Raw genomic sequence first — 17,921 nt, 5'->3', positions numbered from 1 at the left:
TCCCTGGCCCCTCAGGAAGGGCTTCTGCGGCCTCAGACGCCAGGCGCGGCTGCTCTTTCAAACCCGGCTCCGTGAGAAGCAGATGGGAGGACACCGCACAGGCTCCGCTGCCCTGACCGTCACACCCACAGGCATGGGGGGGCGCGAGGGAAGTCCACGCCTTGAACACAAACCCCAGCCCCGGGCGTTTCACAGTCAGCCCATGGCCGTGTGTTAGAATTTGATAAATCTACTTAAAAACCTGCCGGTAGCTGGTGAGGTTTAGAGTTAAGTAAAAAATAAAAAAATACTTTCTTTTTTTAAATCCTCACCTGAGGAGGTTTTTATTGATTTTTTTTTTAGAGAGAAAAGGAGGAGAGAAGCATCAATGTGACCCTCCCGCATGCACCCCGACTAATAGAGCCCCCAGCCAGGGCATCCAAATATTTTCAAGAGCTCTTATCTGGGCCTGCAGGATGCACCCCCCCCCCCCCACACACACACAGACACACAGACACGCACGTGCACCTCCACACAGACACGCACAGACACAGACACACACATGCACCTCCACAGACATACAGACACGCACATGCACCCCCACAGACACGCCTGTGTACCCACACAGACACACACAGACACGCACGTGTACCCACACAGACACACACAGACACGCACGTGTACCCGCACACACGCACACACACACACACGCACACCCACCTGGAGCGCCGCGCGGTGCGGTAGGCACTGGGGAGCGAGTGCTTCGCCTTCGAGTGGGACCGAGACCGGGACTTGGATGACGGGTGGTACTTGGGGGAGCGCGACCGCGTCCGAGACCGTTTTTTGTGCTTCTTCTTCTTCTTCTCTTTCTCTTCTCCGCGAGGAGGGTCTCTGCTTTTGCTCGAGGGCCCTTCCGGGGGTTTAACGTCCACAGTCGGCAGAGGCCGACCCCCACTCAGCAGCGGGCAGGCCACAGGGCTGGCTTCCTGGGGACAGAAGCAAAGACAAGGTGGCATTTGAAAATGTCTCTTCACACAACTGCCCCGAGGCCCTCGCACCAGCGACGCAGCAACACCTCAGAGGCCCACGCCTCTCCACGCGGCTGAAACAGGCAGGCCTCCCGGGAACAGACGCTCCCAGACCCGCAAGGACCCCTCCCCGCCCGTCAGCCACGGCGGCTGGGCCTGATGAACAGACACTGTGCTAGCGAAGAGCACACTCGCCCTTTCATACATAACTGTGACTTTGCACCAAAAAGAGACTCCTCAAACCCCAGCACTGGTGCTTACGGGTGTCTGTGCTGCTCGGAAAAGGACTTCGAAAGAGAAACTCGAAGCTGGTAACTGTGGCCAAACAGACCCAGCTCACTCAGCTGCCGCAGGGTGACCAGCCCGGGCACTCCCTGGAGCCCCTCCTCCTGCGGCCGCCCTGGGTCACGTGGGCTCTCACAGCAGGACACCAGCCAGGCCCCACAGGCAATCCCATTCCCATTCATGGCCTCCACGCACACCCCGAGGGCCCAATCACAACACCGAGAAACCTCTGGTTTCTCTCCATTTGGAATAAGAACACACGCCCAGCAAAAATGGGGGCTGACCCCCCACGCCTCAGTCGCTCTGCAGGCTGAAACACTGCCGTGTGCTGGGGCCCGCGGGGGGCCCTGCACCCGACACTGGAGGAGCCAGGACACCATCTCAGAAGCTGCTTTAGGCTGGAGTACTGTCAAGTGTGAACCTCATTTGTGACAACTGCCAATTTAATTCCCGTGTTTTTGCCTCAAAGCAATTAAAGGCATTTATCACCGTCTGCTGGTGGCACGCGTTCCTGCTGAAATCGTTCGGTAGCGACAATCTCCCCCGCTAGACGCCCAGCAGGAGCGACCCCGTGATTTAAACAAGAGGCATAAACACTCAGGCCTGCGTCTCAGACGCACAACACTCGCTGAACACGAGAGGTGGAGACGCACACAGCGGCGACGGGGAGCAGCCTGCCGTGCCCACAAGGACGGGGCCCCGGGGCCGCGGCAGGGGACGCAGCAGCGTGGGGGACGCAGGGCTGACGATGGCTGGTTCTGGTGGGGACTGAGCGCTCATGAAAACACAGTCGCCCGGGAAAGACAGGTGCGGCCGTGACATAGCCGGTGAGGCCTCTATGCGGCAGATATCTTTAATTAAGCCCTTCACTCACCGCACGCCTGACATGGGCGCAGTAAAGAAAGAAAGTGGCCGCACCCCGCGCTCAGGCTGTGATGTAATTCCTGCAGCGGCAGCCAGAACAGCGGACGTGCCTTATGCTCGGCTCCTCTGTTTGGTTAGTCCTCACACGGAGACACTTTCTCCACTGATTTTTAGAGCGTGGAAGGGGGCAGGGGCCAAAGAGAAACATCAGTGTGAGAGACACATCGACTGGCTGTCTCCCACACGTACCCCGACTGGGGCTGAGGATGGGACCTGCAACCCAGGGACGTGCCCCGGAGCAGGATTCGAACTTGCGACACTTTGGTGCTCCGGCTGACGCTCTACCACTGAGCACCGGCCAGGGCTCTGTGCTCCCTCCTTCTCCGCCACAGTATGTCAGTGACCCCATGAGCGGCTCCGACTTAACCTCCTGGCCGGGAGGTCTTCCCAGAGTCGGGGGACGGCCCCACGTGCCTCTCCACGCACCTCTGCTGTGGGCAGACCAGCCACGTTCAGCCCTGGATGTGCCTCAAGGAGCACAGAGCCCGCAGACCCCGTGGGTGGGGCTCAGCAGGGCCCACAGCACAGCCCCCAGACAGGCCCTCACACCACTCGCTGCTCTCCCTCCCACTCCAGCTAGGACTTCTGAGAGTCTCAGAGCGACCCTGAGACGAGAAAGCCGACTCAGCCTCAGAGCGCTGCACGCCTGAACCACGAGGCTGCTCTCCCCGGAAGAAACCAACCGGCCCCGTGCAGCAGAGCGCGCTTCCCAGGGCCGGCTCTCAGGGACGGGACACAGTTACAGCAGCGAGTGCAGGCCCTTGCCCAGGAGGGAAGGCGGTTGCCGACGTGGGGGAGGGGCTCCGGGGAGGAGGGGGCTCCGGGGAGGAGGGGCAGGTCACAGCCTGCAGTCTCTGACCAGCAAAGAGCACCACTCAGGAAGGAGCGGGAGGTCTGCTTTGACTGCAGCGGGGACACTGCCCCGGCCCCTGCGTGAGGACCTGCGGGAGCGCGGTGGCAGGGGCTGCGAGGGAGCCACAAAGCAGAGCCCCACGGCCCAGGCCCGAAGCCGGGTCTCTGACAGTGACGGAGCCCACTGAGGCCGGGGAGCCCACACTCAGGCCTCACTGGCCGCACCCAGCGCGGACGCGGACCATCGCGGCCTCACCTCTACAGGGAAAGGACTCTCCTCGACCTTCCCGAGCTCGGCTTCTGGCGCTGGATTTTTCAAGGTTTGCAGAAACAGAGCGGCTTTCCGCTTCCGCTCTGCTTGCAGCTGCTTCTCCTTCGACTCCTTGGACGCCTGGGCCAGCTTCTCCCTGGCGGCAGCGGCCAGGCGGTCCTCCAGCTTTTGCTTTGCTGAAGGAAGAGACAGAGGAGAGAGCGACGTTGAGCCAGCAGCATTCTCTGAAGACCCTGCTCTTAATTGCCACAGCGGGAGAAGGGCCACCAACCACAGCAGTTATTTTAAAAGAGGAGCGAGAGAGAAATTTCAGGATAGGCAAACAATTCAGACCCAGTGGATTTCGAAAGGGTTAGTTATGCTTATTAGCAGCCTTTTTAGGTTTCACTTTCAAAACCAAAGTCAGATGGTGGGTGGGCTTCCACACAGGACGGCTGGAGTGGGAACCTGCCCGCCTGCTCCGAGGCTGAGAGAGAGCTGTCCACGGCTCGAAGCATCCCCACCTCCCAGCGGCTCGGGTCCCAGAGGCTGCGACCTGGCGGCAGCCTCAGCACTGCCAGCTCAGCAGATCAGCCACCAAGTTTAACACACCGTGTGGCCCAGTGGGTAGAGCGTCGGCCCGAGGACTGAAGGGTCCTGGGTTTGATTCCAGTCAAGGGCACGCACCTCGGTTGTAGGCTCCTCCCGGGCCCTGGGGGCACGTGCGGGAGGCAACCACTCCATGGTCTCTCTCACACCGTCTCCCCCTCCTCCTTCCACGCTCCCTGCAAACCCAACGGGAAACAGCGGGAGAGGGTTAACAAGAACAACAACAACGCACGGACCAACCTTGCTTGGCTTCCAGCTCCTCCTGGGTGAGCTGAGGCCGCTTCTCCTCCACCGCCACGCAGGGCGGGGCCGCCACCGGGTCCGCGCTCGCAGCGGCACCAGCGCTCTCCTGCCCCTCTTTGCTCTCGTCGTCGTCATCGCTGTCATCGTCCAGCTTCACACGGTTTTTCTCCAAGGGAAGCAGATCATTCTCCTTGGCCTTGATCGCAAAGCTGATTGGAGCAAACGAAGCTGTTGAGGGAAGGCGAGAAGGGAGACCACGTTTAGGTGACAAAGCAGAGCGGCCATCCTCCTGGCCCACCACCCACGCGCCTCAGCGGGCGGAGGACGTCCCGGCGGGTCCCGGCGCAAAGCCCCTGAGCCCTGTGATGCAAGGTGTTGGCAGGCGGAGCCGCACGTGGAGTTGGTCTGTGTCACCGGGTTCTCGGGCACTGTCACTGCGTTTGGTGGCTCTTTGACAGAAACGCTCTCACAGTGCTCGCTTCCGGACTAATTGCTTCGGAGCCGGCTCTGCAGGCCTGCACCAACAACTGCTGGGCATGTAAAGCTGCAGACCTCGGCCTGAAAGCCAGCCCGCCGCTGGGACAGCCTCTCCACTGTCCCGCCCTTCCCCCTGGAGAGCTGAGACCTTCGACGTGCCTCTTCCTGCCCCCCGCCGAGCTTAGAGCTTTCATTATGCTCAAAACCCTTCCTAAGCATCTCTCCCAGGTGTCGAGTGGGCTGCACTAGTTTGATCCTATCTCCTTCGGTGAGAACACCAATTAGATGTAAGCGTCCCCGTGACTCAGAACAGCCAGAGGTGCCACAGGCGGCGCGGCTCAGGCGCGTGTCCTCCTGCCTGCGGCCCTCTCCTCACCTGCGAGGAGGCGGTGCTTTCCCAGGGCTGGGCTGGGCTGGGGCGGGCTGGGGCTGTGCTGTGCTGGGACTGGGGCTGGGCTGGGCTGGGCTGGGGCTGTGCTGGGCTGGGCTGGGGCTGGGCTGGGCTGTGGAGGGCTGGGGCTGGGGCTGGGCTGGGCTGTGGAGGGCTGGGACTGGGGCTGTGCTGGGCTGGGCTGGGGCTGGGCTGGGCTGTGGAGGGCTGGGACTGGGGCTGTGCTGGGCTGGGCTGGGGCTGGGCTGGGCTGTGGAGGGCTGGGACTGGGGCTGTGCTGGGCTGGGCTGGGGCTGGGCTGGGCTGTGGAGGGCTGGGACTGGGGCTGGGCTGGGCTGGGCTGGGGCTGGGCTGGGGCGGGCTGGGCTGGGCTGGGGCTGGGCTGGGGCGGGCTGGGGCTGGGGCTGGGCTGGGCTGGGGCTGGGGCTGGGGCTGGGGCTGTGCTGGGCTGGGCTGGGCTAGGCTGGGGCAGGGTGGGCTGGGCTGGGCTGGGGCTGGGGCTGGGCTGGGCTGGGCTGGGGCTGGGCTGGGGCTGTGCTGTGCTGGGCTGGGGCTGTGCTGTGCTGGGCTGGGCTGGGGCTGTGCTGGGCTGGGCTGTGCTGGGCTGGGGCTGTGCTGGGCTGGGCTGGGGCTAGGCTGGGGCAGGGTGGGCTGGGCTGGGGCGGGCTGGTCCAGCCGCCTTGCAGCTCGCAGGCTCAGACAGGGAGGGAAGCGGCCCCTCCTAGCATGGGGCTGCGGCCCAGCCCCCCCTCCACACACTTCTCTGGCATCACTGCCACTGAATCCCACAGTGCCCTCCTCTCTGCTCCGGACTGAGCCCCAGGCGGGCTGGCTTTAGCTGAACACAGAAGTGCAGTCCTCGCCACCCTGCCCCTGCCTCTCCAGGGACCACGGGGCCATCAGCCTGTTCCCGGCACCGCCTTCTCCCGTCAGTTCCACTCCAGGCCACTGAGCCACCAAAGCCTCCAACCCACGTCGCTGCCTCCGTCTCTGCACAGCCAGCCAACTGGACAGTCAGTCCTCTCCTCTGGACCCCGTGCCACTGCCCGCTGAAGTCCCAGGGCCAGCCGGACAGTCAGTCCTCTCCTCTGGACCCCGGGCCACTGCCCGCTGAAGTCCCAGGGCCGCAGGGCAGCCAGGCCCCCACGAGCTGGCCACGGTCACCTTCCCAGGTCATGCCCACTGCACCACCCAGCGCCTCTGCCTCCCGCTGTGGGGTGGGGCGCTCTGCCCCCTGCAGGTGCCACCGCGGCTCGCTGTCACGTGCCCACGTCAGCTTTCCTCCTCTTTTATCTTATTGTGTTGGCTGCCGCGTCTGTCTGTCCTGGTGGACGAGAAACCCTTTCAAACACAAAGGGAGCTGAAATGAGTGCGCGGAGCCCTGCCTGGGGGAACACGGGTTTCCTGGGACAGCGTCTGCGTGTCAATTAGGCTCTGACGTCCGAGACTAAGCACGTGAAACAGTCTGCACGGGCCCTGCCCTGCACAAGCCTCTCAGCCGGCCGGGCCGCACTGGACAGCCCCACCCAGCGAGTGCTCAGGGGCGGCCGGGCCCTCGCCTCAGGGACCGAGCCCCTCGTGCCAACGTCAGGAACCCCGGGAGGCCAGGTGCAGCGTACCTTTCACCAGCTTCCCATCGGGGGCAGCCTTCCCGGACGCCGGCTCCTTCTTGCCCCCTGGGCCGCCTCTGCCTCCCGTGTCCGCCGGGTCCTCGGCCACACCTTCCTCCCCGGGGTCGCCGGGCTTCTCGGGGGCCGCCTCCGCGGGAGCCTCCTCTGGCGCCAACACGGCCTGCAGACGTAACGGGGCTGAGCACCGCTCGGCAGCACAGACCCTTCCCTGGGCAGCAGCGTTTCCACGCTGCCCCGCCGTCCGCTCTACCCACGGTACCTGAGCGCCATCGCCCCCTTCCTTCTGCAGGAAGAACTGCTTCTTGAACTCATAGTAGGGGTTGTACTGGTGCCACGGCTGGAGGAACTCAAACCTGCCGACAGACGAGGGAACTGTCGGGTCATCAACAAACACACAGCCCGGTGACCGGCTGTGGTGACCGTGCACCCGTGGGGAGCCGGACACCGTCACCACCACTAACACACACCTCCACAGCTCTGCGCTGTGGCCCCATGGGAGCCCCGCCCACTTTATACACAGGGAGCTGGGGCACGGAGGCAAATCGCTTGTCCCTATCACACACGTCACGCTGCAAACCCAACCTCGCGTTGTCTTACTGCCGAGGCACAAAACATTATTTGATTTAAAAAAAAACACAAAACATCCCAGGACGTGTGTCTAAATTTCCCTAGCAGACTCCCGAAAAGCCTGAATTCCTGAAGCAGCTTCAATGTAAAACAGGTAACGCAATAAAAAATCACCACTCTAACTCTAAGTAACAAAATCATCGTAAGATGTATTTATCTGAATACGTAAGGGTTAAAAACGTTAAAAAAGAAATTATGGCCCTAGCTGGTTTGGCTCAGTGGATAGAGCGTCGATCTGCGGACTCAAGGGTCCCGGGTTCGATTCCAGTCAGGACACTTGCCCGGGTTGCGGACTCGATCCCCAGTGGGGGGCGTGCAGGAGGCAGCCAATCAATGATTCTCTTTCATCACTGATGTTTCTCTCTCTCTCTCCCTCTCCCTTCCTCTCTGAAATCAGTAATAAAAAAAAAAAGAATTATGCAGCTAGATTTTTTTTTTTAAAGAAACTAAACTAACCCCAGTGGCCATCAATGTAACGCACGTAGACGCCTTCACCTCACCTCTGATCATTCTTGGCACGAACGCTGGTCTCAAACTTGAGGCCGTTCCTGGCCACGTACTCGGCCAGCTTGTCGATGACGGGCTGGATGTCGGGGGGCGGGGGGATGATGGCGGCCACGGGAGCAAGCGCGCTGCAGAGAGGAGCGCCAGGTCACAGGGAGGCACCACATCACGGGCCACACACAGGGAGCTGCTGGTCGCAGACAACGCGGTGCACTGACCGGTCACCCCATGCACCACAGGGACAAGCATCATGCCAACCAGACACGGGACTGAAGTCACAAGTACAGGCTCGAGTCCTGACATTCCCCTCCGGGACCAGCTAATGCTTAGGAGCAACAAGAATAAACCATGTGGTGACTTTTGTTATGCTTTAAAAACGAAAGCTGGCTGGCACGGCCCATCCTCCTGTATGTGGGCGTGACCTGCTCGGCGCCGGGACAGGGTCACTGTGCAGAAATGCCACACACACACACACACACACACACACACACAGGCCACAACATGAGGCAGGACAGGTGCTGGCCCGGCCTGCTCTCTTGCACCCGCAGCTGCCCTGGTGCCAGGCCCGTCTGTCAATGGCTGTGACTCACTCCATCGACTGCACGAAGTGGCAGCTTCACGCCCACGGACCTGCCTCGTTCTGCCTGCACGTGGGCACGGGCGGGTCTGGGAGGAGGGTGCATGGGGTGCTTGTGGGACTCCCCCTCAGTGCCCAGGCCCCGCTGCTGAGTGTTTGTGAGGACAGTTCCGCTGCCCGTCAACGCCGTCACGTGGGGTTTGGGTCATAAACACTCAGAGAGCAGACCCTCCAGGTCACCCGCGTGACAAGGCCCCCGCCCCCCCCCACCCCCCCGAGCACAGGCGCACCGGAGACCCAGGGTGGGAGCGCACCTTGTGGTGATGGTGGTGGAGGTCACCCCACTGCTCGTCTCCGCGGTGGTGGGGGGCGGCGGGGGGGGTGGTTCCGGGCGGTGGCGGGGCGGTGGCTGTCACTCCGGCAGTGCTGGACACGGCCACCGCGGCCGGCAGGGTGCTGTAGTACGTGGCCACGTCGACCCCCGGCGGGGGCGGTGCCAGGCAGTAGGTGCCGTCCGGGAGCATGTAGTAGCTGTAGTACATGGCGGCCACCGTCGCTGTGAACACACGTTTGGAGTGAGAGCGGCACGGGACAGGCTCACGACGCGGCACAGCGGGCACCACCCACCACCCAGCGCCAGCACGGCATCACTGTCCACTATCAACCGCACGGTCTCTCCACGTTCCCGGACCTGAGCACCGCACGCCTGCTCCCCACAGATCGGAGGGAGCGACGTCAACGGGGCGCGTCTCTCGAGAGCAGGAGCTGCCGGAAAACCCGGCTGCTGAAGGCGTCAGGCCGCTCAGAAGCACGTCCCCCGTGCTGCGTGTGCTCTGCGTGTGCGCTGCGTGTGCTCTGCGTGTGCTCGGAAGCAGCCAGCCCACACGGGCAGAGAGCTGCCTAGTTACCGTCCACACGCCTGTTCAACTGCCTCCTGCAAACTCAGGGCGCATTTAGAGATCAGATGTTTCCGCCTGGTCCTGGCCTCCTGTGACTCTAACTCCGGGAGGACACCTCCCACAGAGAGGTGCCTGGGGACGGGCTGTGAGCGCCCCCTGCGTGAGCCAGTGCGGGAGATGAGCAGCCTGTGTGTGCAGGAACGGGGACAGCTTTCCTGAGTCCTGGGGAAAGCGAGCTCCTCTGAGGCCCAGGGCTCTCCTGGGGAGCTGAGACCGCGCGTGCTCCCGAGGGTGACTATCGGAGCACGTCTGAGAAGCAGGGACCAGAGGACGCTGTCACCGACCCCGGCTGCCTGCTCCATCACCCACCCATCACCCACCCAGGCATCGACCGGGCCTCCAGCACCGGACCCCTGAGAGTCTTGGTCTCGGTGACGCCCCCCACCAGACTTGTCTAAGTGGTGAGTCTAAATCAGCCGTGGGCAAACTACGGCCCGCGGGCCGGATCCGGCTGTTCTATCCGGTTCTCTTGCTCTCCCCTCCGCTCCTTTACTTTGAATTTATATTCGTTCACACAAACACTCCATCCATGCTTTTGTTCCGGCCCTCCGGTCCAGTGTAAGAACCCATTGTGGCCCTCGAGTCAAAAAGTTTGCCCACCCCTGGCTAAGCCCTGGTTGCCCTTGATTCTCCCCTCCCAGCCGTCTTCCTCCCTGACACAGCGGTGCTGTGTGCTCACTGTCTCCAGTGGCCCATCCCATTCTCCACTATTCCCGGCCTGGCACGGCCCTGGTGCCAGCGTGTGCAATGAAAGCACCCGTCACATGGGCACTACCCACACTCGGAAGCGCCACACGAGAGCCTCTATTTATATGGCTGGCAGACCAATGTCAGAACAAATCACTCTCACGGTGACCCACTACTAATGTAACCCACAACACTGCTCCAGTGGACACTGACCTCATGAAGGTCTGTCACGTCTGAGGGTCACCCCGCACGCAAAGGCTTCCAGGTCCTTCGACAGCAGCAGCCACTGACTTGAGTCAGTTACGCTCCCTTCACCCTGAAGGCCTTCACCGCAGGAGAAGTCAAAACGATAGATATTCAAACCCAACACGCAACTCACTGCCAGTCACTGACTCCTGACCCGCTCAGGAGGGGGAGGGCCACGGCTGCAGCCAGGGGTCCCCGACGCCGCCCCGCCCTCTAGCCGCCTCGCTGCCCCCGAGAGGCCCTCGGGCCTGGATGGTCTCAGGCCGCAGGAGGTGCTTTTCTCTTCGCTCTCCAGGGAAAGGTCACACAAGCCCCAAGCTCCTCGCAGTGCCAATGCCAAGCCCAAGCGCGCGCCGTGGAAGCGCTGCCACCGGATGCCCACCCCCGAACGCCATCGAACTGAGAAGGGCCGGGGTCCGGGCCCACCGAGGCCACGTGAGGCGCGGGGACCGCTGGCTCTGCACGTGCCATGCGGCTCGTCTGCTCCCTCCTGTGACCCACAGACACCCCCAGGGAGAAACAACGTCCGCACAGGAGGAGGCGGCGAGGGATCGTCACACCGCAGACAAAGGCACAGCCGGAGTGTGGGGGACGGTGGCACCTGGACCCCGGAGCAGGCCTTGCTCTGGGGCTTACAGAGCACCACCATGACAGCCACTGCTTCTCAACCGCACCGGACAGACCAGCCGCGCGACCGGCACAGAGGTGGACGGAATGGTCGTGCTGAAGGCTGAGAAACACGGACAGTGACGGGCAGGAGAAGGAGACAACCCCAGGAGGAGGCTGGTGTCTTTCCGCAAAGAAGCCGACGACCGACATTCGGGGTGAACAAAAGAACTTCCGGGGCAGGAGACGCCGGCTGAGGGGCCGTGTGGTCCCGGGAACGGGGGCAGGTGAGCTGACTGAGCTGTCGAACGGGAGAACCGAAGAATGAGTGCCGCAGGGGTCCGGTCAGGGCCGCCGCCGCCCACCGCGAGGGTGGGAAGACGAAGCCGGCCCGCTTTCACAGCAACGTTCAGCCCAGACACGCTCGGCGATGCCCTCCCTTCCAGGCCAGTGTGAGAGACGCGTCCTTCGCTGCCAACATGTCAAGAGGCAGCAGACATTTCCAAACAGAGATCCGAGAACAGCACCTGAGAGCAGTAATGAAAACCACCCACCGGCAAGCCCGCACGCCTCGCGTCCCTGAGTCAGGAGAACCAGCCAGCCTCTGATTTGCAAAGGTCACCGAGAAAGAAAACGCTCCCAACCATCTTATAGCCATTCAGACGCGATTTCCTCCCCACACCAGGGCCGGAGGCAGGCGCCTCTCACGTACGGGAGAACTCGTGGGACAGGGCCCTTGTAAACAGTTCCTTGTTTATCGGATCCGAACCCCAGGAGACAAACGGGATGGAGAACTGGAAGGGGAAGCTGTGGTGAGAGCGAATCCGAGGGACCGCTGAGCTGAGACCAACCAGGAGGGCGTTCCAGCTGCAGGTACAGCTGTGGGACAGAACACGTTTCCACCAAACACAGGAGTTTGGGGGTGAGGGAAGGAGTTTCACGGACACTGACTTCCTCTAGCTTCACAGTGACAAATACAGCTTCAAAGCCCCTGCAGTCTGTACCTCTTCAACGTCCTCCTAGTCTTCGGAACTGAATCACTGACATGCAGTGACTTCCCTCTGATTATAAGGTTCCTGTGTGAAATTCAAGCAGAATTTCTAAATTTCCACTTTAGTATTTCTATCCACACGGCTGTAACTCACAGAAGGATATCTCTGACTGCACAACGCGAGCTTCTCTTCCTCCCTCGTCACTCACCACGATTACCTGTTTGTCCATTTGCGTCAGGACGTTCCCCTGACGTGAAAATGACTATTTTTGGACGGTGGGGTCTCGGGTAAGTAAAAATATTACTTGCTTCTACTCCTCTTGACTAACAATAAAGTCATTTTAAAAAAGGGCTTGGAAAGTCACTTCAAGGTCATGATTTTGCAGAAAGAAAGAAAATGTTATGAACACAACAGCCAAACCACATTAAAAAAAAAAAAAAAAAAAAACACGGACAGAAGGAAATGGCAAATCCAGCCCACGATGTGATTTAATCTCACTTATGCTATTTATAGACCGGAACATCGAAACAACAAAGTTAGCATTTCATCCATTTTTTGCTCATTTTTAAAGATCTGCATGCCGTCCTACCAGACACACATGCCTCCTGTGTGAGGATCCTGCACAAGGATTTACGGCTCAGCAGCAGCAGCAGCAGCAGCAGCAGCAGCAGCAGACACGGCACCACAGAAAACAAAGGCACGAAGAACAGCTCACTGCCAGGCGAGCAAATGAAAGCACGAGTTCGCTTTCCTGCCGGCAGGTAAGAGTTTCTAGGTGAGAGTCATTCCAAGTCAGACAGACGCTCTCTCCCAAGGCTGCAGGGCCCAGGAAGCCGCTGCCAGCAGGAGGAGACGCCGCGCCCAGCCGCTCACACGGCCCCGCCTCCCGTTTCCACGCGGCCGCTGCTCCGGCCCAGCTCACTGAGCCTGCGTTTCTGCTGGATCATTCGTCCTTGTTTTCCGTCTTGGCCGCAAAGGCTGTTTGTATGTTAGACGGTTTTTTCTGCTTTCTCAACAGTTCCACATTCGCCCTCGGTTGAATGTGTCTGTGGGCTTAAAATAGACGATTCCCTATCTGTTAAAGGGCCTTGTTCCGAGTCTCACATCTGGCACTCACATCTGGCAGAGATTCTGCTATTGGATACGAGGTGGACCTCGCCTCCCTGCCAGCGGGGGCGCCTCCCTTTCGGGCACTTCCTCCCACTGGGTGCTGTCTCGGGTCCCACTCAGTCCTGCCACTGAGCTTCCTGGGTGGGCTGGGTGTGCGGCCCTGACCACCACCCACACGAGGACACAGCCGCTCCTCTGCAGGCAGCTGGGACTTTCTGCTTGTACAGTTTTCCTCTAAAACTGTTTTCCGGTTGACCTCACTGTAACTGTGTATCTAGTGAAACTTGATGGCAACAATGAAACGAGTGAGGAAGAACTACTGCTTCTGTGGAAATGGACCCGAACCCTTTGGAAGGCAGAAGAAAGGTCAACTGCTTAAGGAAACTGCGGGGGGGGGGGGGGGGGGGGGGCTGGCGGCGGAGGGCGAAGCCGTGGGAAAGCCTGGCAGTGAATGAAGTTACCCAGAGCCCCGCTCCCAGGCCTATGCCCGCCCCACCCACGGGCCGCCCTGAGGCCAGGGGCTCTCCCACTTTGTGACCTGACGGCGCTCGCCCTTCACGGCGCCTCTGCCCCGGACTTCCCAGGTCCGTGCCGTTTCCTAGACGCCGGAGCCTGCCACAGAGAGCGAACTCCGGAGAGCTGGCGCCGGCTCACACCTTCCTCTCGGCGTCACTCTGAGCTGCAGCCAGTGTGCCAGCCACAGCTCTTCCTGGAAACCGGACAGTGCACCACCCTCCAGCCACCTCCCACCTATGACAGGGCCCTGAACAGGCGTCCGCTGAAGTGACCCGAAGGGCCCATGAGGACGCTCTTCTCCCCGAGGCCCTGGCCCTGCACCTCCTCACAGCCCTCTGGTGTGAGGGTCGGCCCCCGGCCGCAGCTCTGCACCACCGTTCACTCCCACCCGGGAGCCCAGGCCTGACCTCCCTCCCCAGCCTCTAGCAGTGCTGACCAGTGCTACGCAGTCTGCACGGAGCAGCTCTGACGCCCTCGGCACTGTGACCCACTGTTTTCACAAGACGTGAATTTACTGCCGACCTCTGTAAGCTGGTCTGTGTCACTAAGCATCCGGGACTTCCTGTTTCTCTGGAAAACCTAGCACTGGGTCCCTACCCTGCACGGCAGCCACGTCCCGCCCACCACGGCTCTGCCTGCACCGGCTCGTCATCTCTGCTGGGCTGTGCAGGTCAGACGGAGGCTGGCCCTCGCAGGGCGCATGACCAAAACCTGAACCGGAACACCAGGACCATCCCCAAGGGCTGCCACGCTCTCTCTCCCATCTGGGGAGGGAGATTCCAACCACTGCTTGAGGGGAAGGGTGGTTCCTCACGTGGGCCCCCTGCTGGACACTTCGGTTGGGGACCGTGGCCAGGCTGGGAGCCAGGATGTCACAGCTGGGGGCTGGCCCTCGCAGGGCCCACGTAGGGCGAGCACAGGGCTCTCCATGGCTCATCTTGGCCTCTGGCACCCTGTTGGGCGGAGCAGGGGCTGCGGGGAGCCCTCTGAAACCTGCGGCCCCTCTGCATCACGTGGTCACTCCTGTGCCGCACGGCCTCTCAGCCTGCCCGCTGTGGCCTGCCCGCTCCTGCCCAGCCCTGTGGGTTTGCAGACACCACCATCACCGGCCTCGGCATTTGGCCGCATGCACACTAGCGGTAAGCACAGCGGGTAACCAGCCATGTCACCTGCCCTGAACTTCTATTCCTTCCCCGGCAACGCAGTCCGACGGCTGCAGGACCCGGTGCAAGTGCAAGGCAGAGCTGCAGACAGGCCTGAAAAGCGAGGCAGCCGGAGAGCTGCCCGCTCAGGGAACGCACACCTGGACGATGGGAGACGGAGCACAGCTCCTGGTCCCCGAGCCCGACCCATGGGTGCAAGCTGCCCACACAAAACCCCGCCGAGAGCGGGGACGTCGGGGGCGTCCAGAGGCCTCAGCCCAGGGGTCGCCCGTGGCCGACGTCCGCATCAGGCTCCGCCGCGCAGCTTCACCAGCAGGGAAAGGCAGCTGCGTGACGCCACCTGCTCTTCGCTTTCCACATCCCAAGAAAGGTGGCCTGGCTGATCCAATCGTGCAGGAGACCACCTCCGTTTTCTAGGAGGTTTTCCAGGACATGCGCTGGGTTCACGCAGGTCCCGGAGTTCAAGTCCAGGAATGTTAACTCAGCACATGAAAGTGATGCAAGATTGATGCCGGTGCCAGGGACGGCGAGAGGGCACAGCTGCCCGTTAGCCGAGCCTGGTCCCGAGAAACGAGTGGCCTGCGCTGAAAGAATTACTCTCAGGCCCACGGCCCTGCCTCCCCACGAGAAGGAGCTGAATCAGCGAGCTCTGTGGCTGTGATAGAGGTTCTTCTCCCTGTCAGTATTTAATCCCTGAAGGAAATAATTTAAAAGACCTGAGCCCTGGCCGGTTTGGCTCAGTGGATAGAGCGTCGGCCTGCGAACTGAAGGGTCCTGGGTTCAATTCCGGTCAAGGGCACAGGCCTGGGTTGCGGGCTCCATCCCCAGTAGGGGGTGTGCAGGAGGCAGCCGATCCATGATTCTCTCATCACTGATGTTTCTATCTCTCCCTCTACCTTCCTCTCTGAAATCAATAAAAAATATATTTTAAAAAAATAGAAAAATAAATAAATAGAGCTGATAGTGAGACCAAGGTCGAGTATTTTCAATGATTTCCTGGACAGAACGTTGAGATCTGCCCTCGATGAACAATCCTTAAGCAATTGACGGAGAGAGAAGTGGGGCGTAACCAGGTCTAGGCGCACGTCCCTGAAGGAAAGGAGCGTGACGGACAGCACTGCACGTCCACCACGTCCATGCGCCCCTCTCCACCCAGCTCTGGCTCTGTCTGGGGCGGCCACGCTGGAAGCCTGTTCCCCAGCCTCTGCGGCCGGACAGGAAGGCCACCGACACTGCCCCCTCGAGCGGAAGGAAGCCCGGCACAGCTTCCGGGGAGGTCTCTGAAGAGGACAGCGTCACCGGCACCTGCTTCCTGCCCTCGCGCTCCTCGTCCTTCCTGGAACCCAGAGCTGATGCTGGAGGTGGCCACAAACCGAAGGACGGAGCCACGTGCTCAGGACGGCACCCTACAGGCCTGCACCGCCTGCCTCACGCCCTGGGCCCCCTGCTGGCTAAGCCCTGCAGCGAGGTGCGCCCAGCGAGGTACTCACAGTCAGAGGCGTACTCCACCTGGGCGGGCTGCCCGGCTGGGCCTTCTGCCGAGGGCGGGGTGGGGGCAGGACTGTCGGCCTGGGCTTTGCGGACCAGCATGGCGAGGGGGTGATCCGGATCCACCACCTTCAAAGGCTGCAGACAGAGGGAGCAGTCACATTCAGCTTGACTCCAGGCACAGCGCGCACGCTTCAGGGCGCACATGCACACACACACACCCGCACCCACGCACACACACGCGCGCACGCCCTGACTAGCTGGCTCAGCCTCCAACTGCGATTCCCGGAAGAAGTGAGCGGACAGATGGCTTCGATCTTCCCAGCAGCAGCCGAGGAAAGAAGGCAGGCCGAGGACTAGGCTGCACACACTCTGCACACCTGTAAGACCTGGCCCTCTCCCACTGGGTTCTGCACAGCCACCTCCAAGTCTTAACCGACGTTTTACTTCTTCTAACTATCCCAACGGCAGTTAAAACAAATGGAAATGACTTGCTCAGGAGTTTTATAAAATGAGATACATAAGGAAGCAAACTCCTCTGCCACAGTGCAAAACACACCTCAATGATAACCCAACAGGACACAGCTGTTATATAAACGAAATGCCTCTTAATAATTCTCTGACACTACGTCAGTTTTGTGACGCAATGAGAACAGCTCGGTAACGAGATAAGCACCTTCATCAGCTCCTCCAGGCGGTCACACTTCTTGGAAGCGAAGAGGGACGGGTGCAGGTAGCTGCCGTCGCCCTCGTCCTCGTCGTCCTCGTTGTCAGAGCTGACCCCCGACTCTGCAAGGAACACATGTCTCAGGAGGGAGAGGCGGTCACGCTGCCACCAGGGGTTCAGCGGAAAGCAGCGGAAGGAGGCCCGAGCTCGCCCAGCCCTCACTAGTCAGAGCCGTTGTGTATTTCCATTTTTTAGCAAAAAAGACAGAAACTCCTTACTGATTGATGACATGTAAAGTAACAGCAACAGGTATTTTTAAAACGACAACACACGAAGACGATGAGAGCTGTCGTAGATTTACACAACTGCTTTTCAAAACCATGTTTCAGCTGAAGAGGGAACAGCCCGTGCGGACGTTTGAGAGCCCGCGGTCCGCGTACACTGCTCCGAGTCCCCTGTGCTAACCCCACATTTAGACACTGCCCAGGACGACGGCTGGGACAGAGGAGCCAAACAGAGTGAAGTCAGCATGTCGTCCCCGTGCCCGTGGGAGGAGTGGGCTCGGGCCCAGCCCCTGGGGCAGGACACTGCTTTCTCTGCAAACGCCGAGGGCCAGACGGGGAGGGGACACTGCTCAGCCGAGACAGTTGTTCCAGTGGCATCCACATTTAGTTATGGCCCTCACTGGTGGGGCTCAGTGGATAGAGCGTGGCCTGTGGACTGCAGGGTCCTGGGTTTGATTCCGGTCAAGGGCACGTGCCTGGGTTGCGGGCTCGATCCAATGATTCTCTCGTTACTGATGTTTCTCTCTCTCTCTCTCTCTCCCTTCCTCTCTGAAATCAGTAAAAATGTGTTTTTAAAAAACCATTTAATTATGCTCACGCTCTCTTGTGCACACTGCGGGGTGGCCGCAGTGGTTCCGCCCCCCTCCGTGGCAGGGCGGGCAGACACGGGGTGCTGAAGGGCAGGTTTTCGTGGCATGCGTGAGAGTGGCCCCCTCCTGCCCCGCACGCAGAGAGGAGCCAGCGGCCTCACTTACTCTGCTTCTCGTCCCCTCTGCTCTCGGCCAGCACCGGGTAGCGGCCCTCCTTCATGGCCTTCTGGATGAAC

General features: G+C 60.9%; 1 protein-coding gene across 1 annotated transcript in view; it reads right to left on the bottom strand.

The window, feature by feature from the left end:
- The window catches only part of SFSWAP (splicing factor SWAP), a 30,726-nt gene that overhangs the window by 6,472 nt on the left and 6,333 nt on the right, over positions 1-17,921 (bottom strand). Inside the window, 11 exon segments of the mRNA XM_080650118.1 lie at positions 700-965; positions 3,325-3,515; positions 4,168-4,398; positions 6,658-6,829; positions 6,929-7,022; positions 7,797-7,928; positions 8,692-8,756; positions 8,758-8,933; positions 16,147-16,282; positions 16,821-16,933; positions 17,851-17,921. Of these exon segments, the coding sequence (XP_080506244.1) occupies positions 700-965; positions 3,325-3,515; positions 4,168-4,398; positions 6,658-6,829; positions 6,929-7,022; positions 7,797-7,928; positions 8,692-8,756; positions 8,758-8,933; positions 16,147-16,282; positions 16,821-16,933; positions 17,851-17,921 (1,647 nt within the window).

Source organism: Plecotus auritus, assembly GCF_963455305.1.
Source record: "Plecotus auritus genome assembly, chromosome: 13".
NCBI classification, from domain to species: Eukaryota; Metazoa; Chordata; class Mammalia; order Chiroptera; family Vespertilionidae; genus Plecotus; species Plecotus auritus.
The sequence above is the reverse complement of the archived record's forward strand: the minus strand, read 5'-3'. Positions and strand labels throughout refer to the sequence as shown.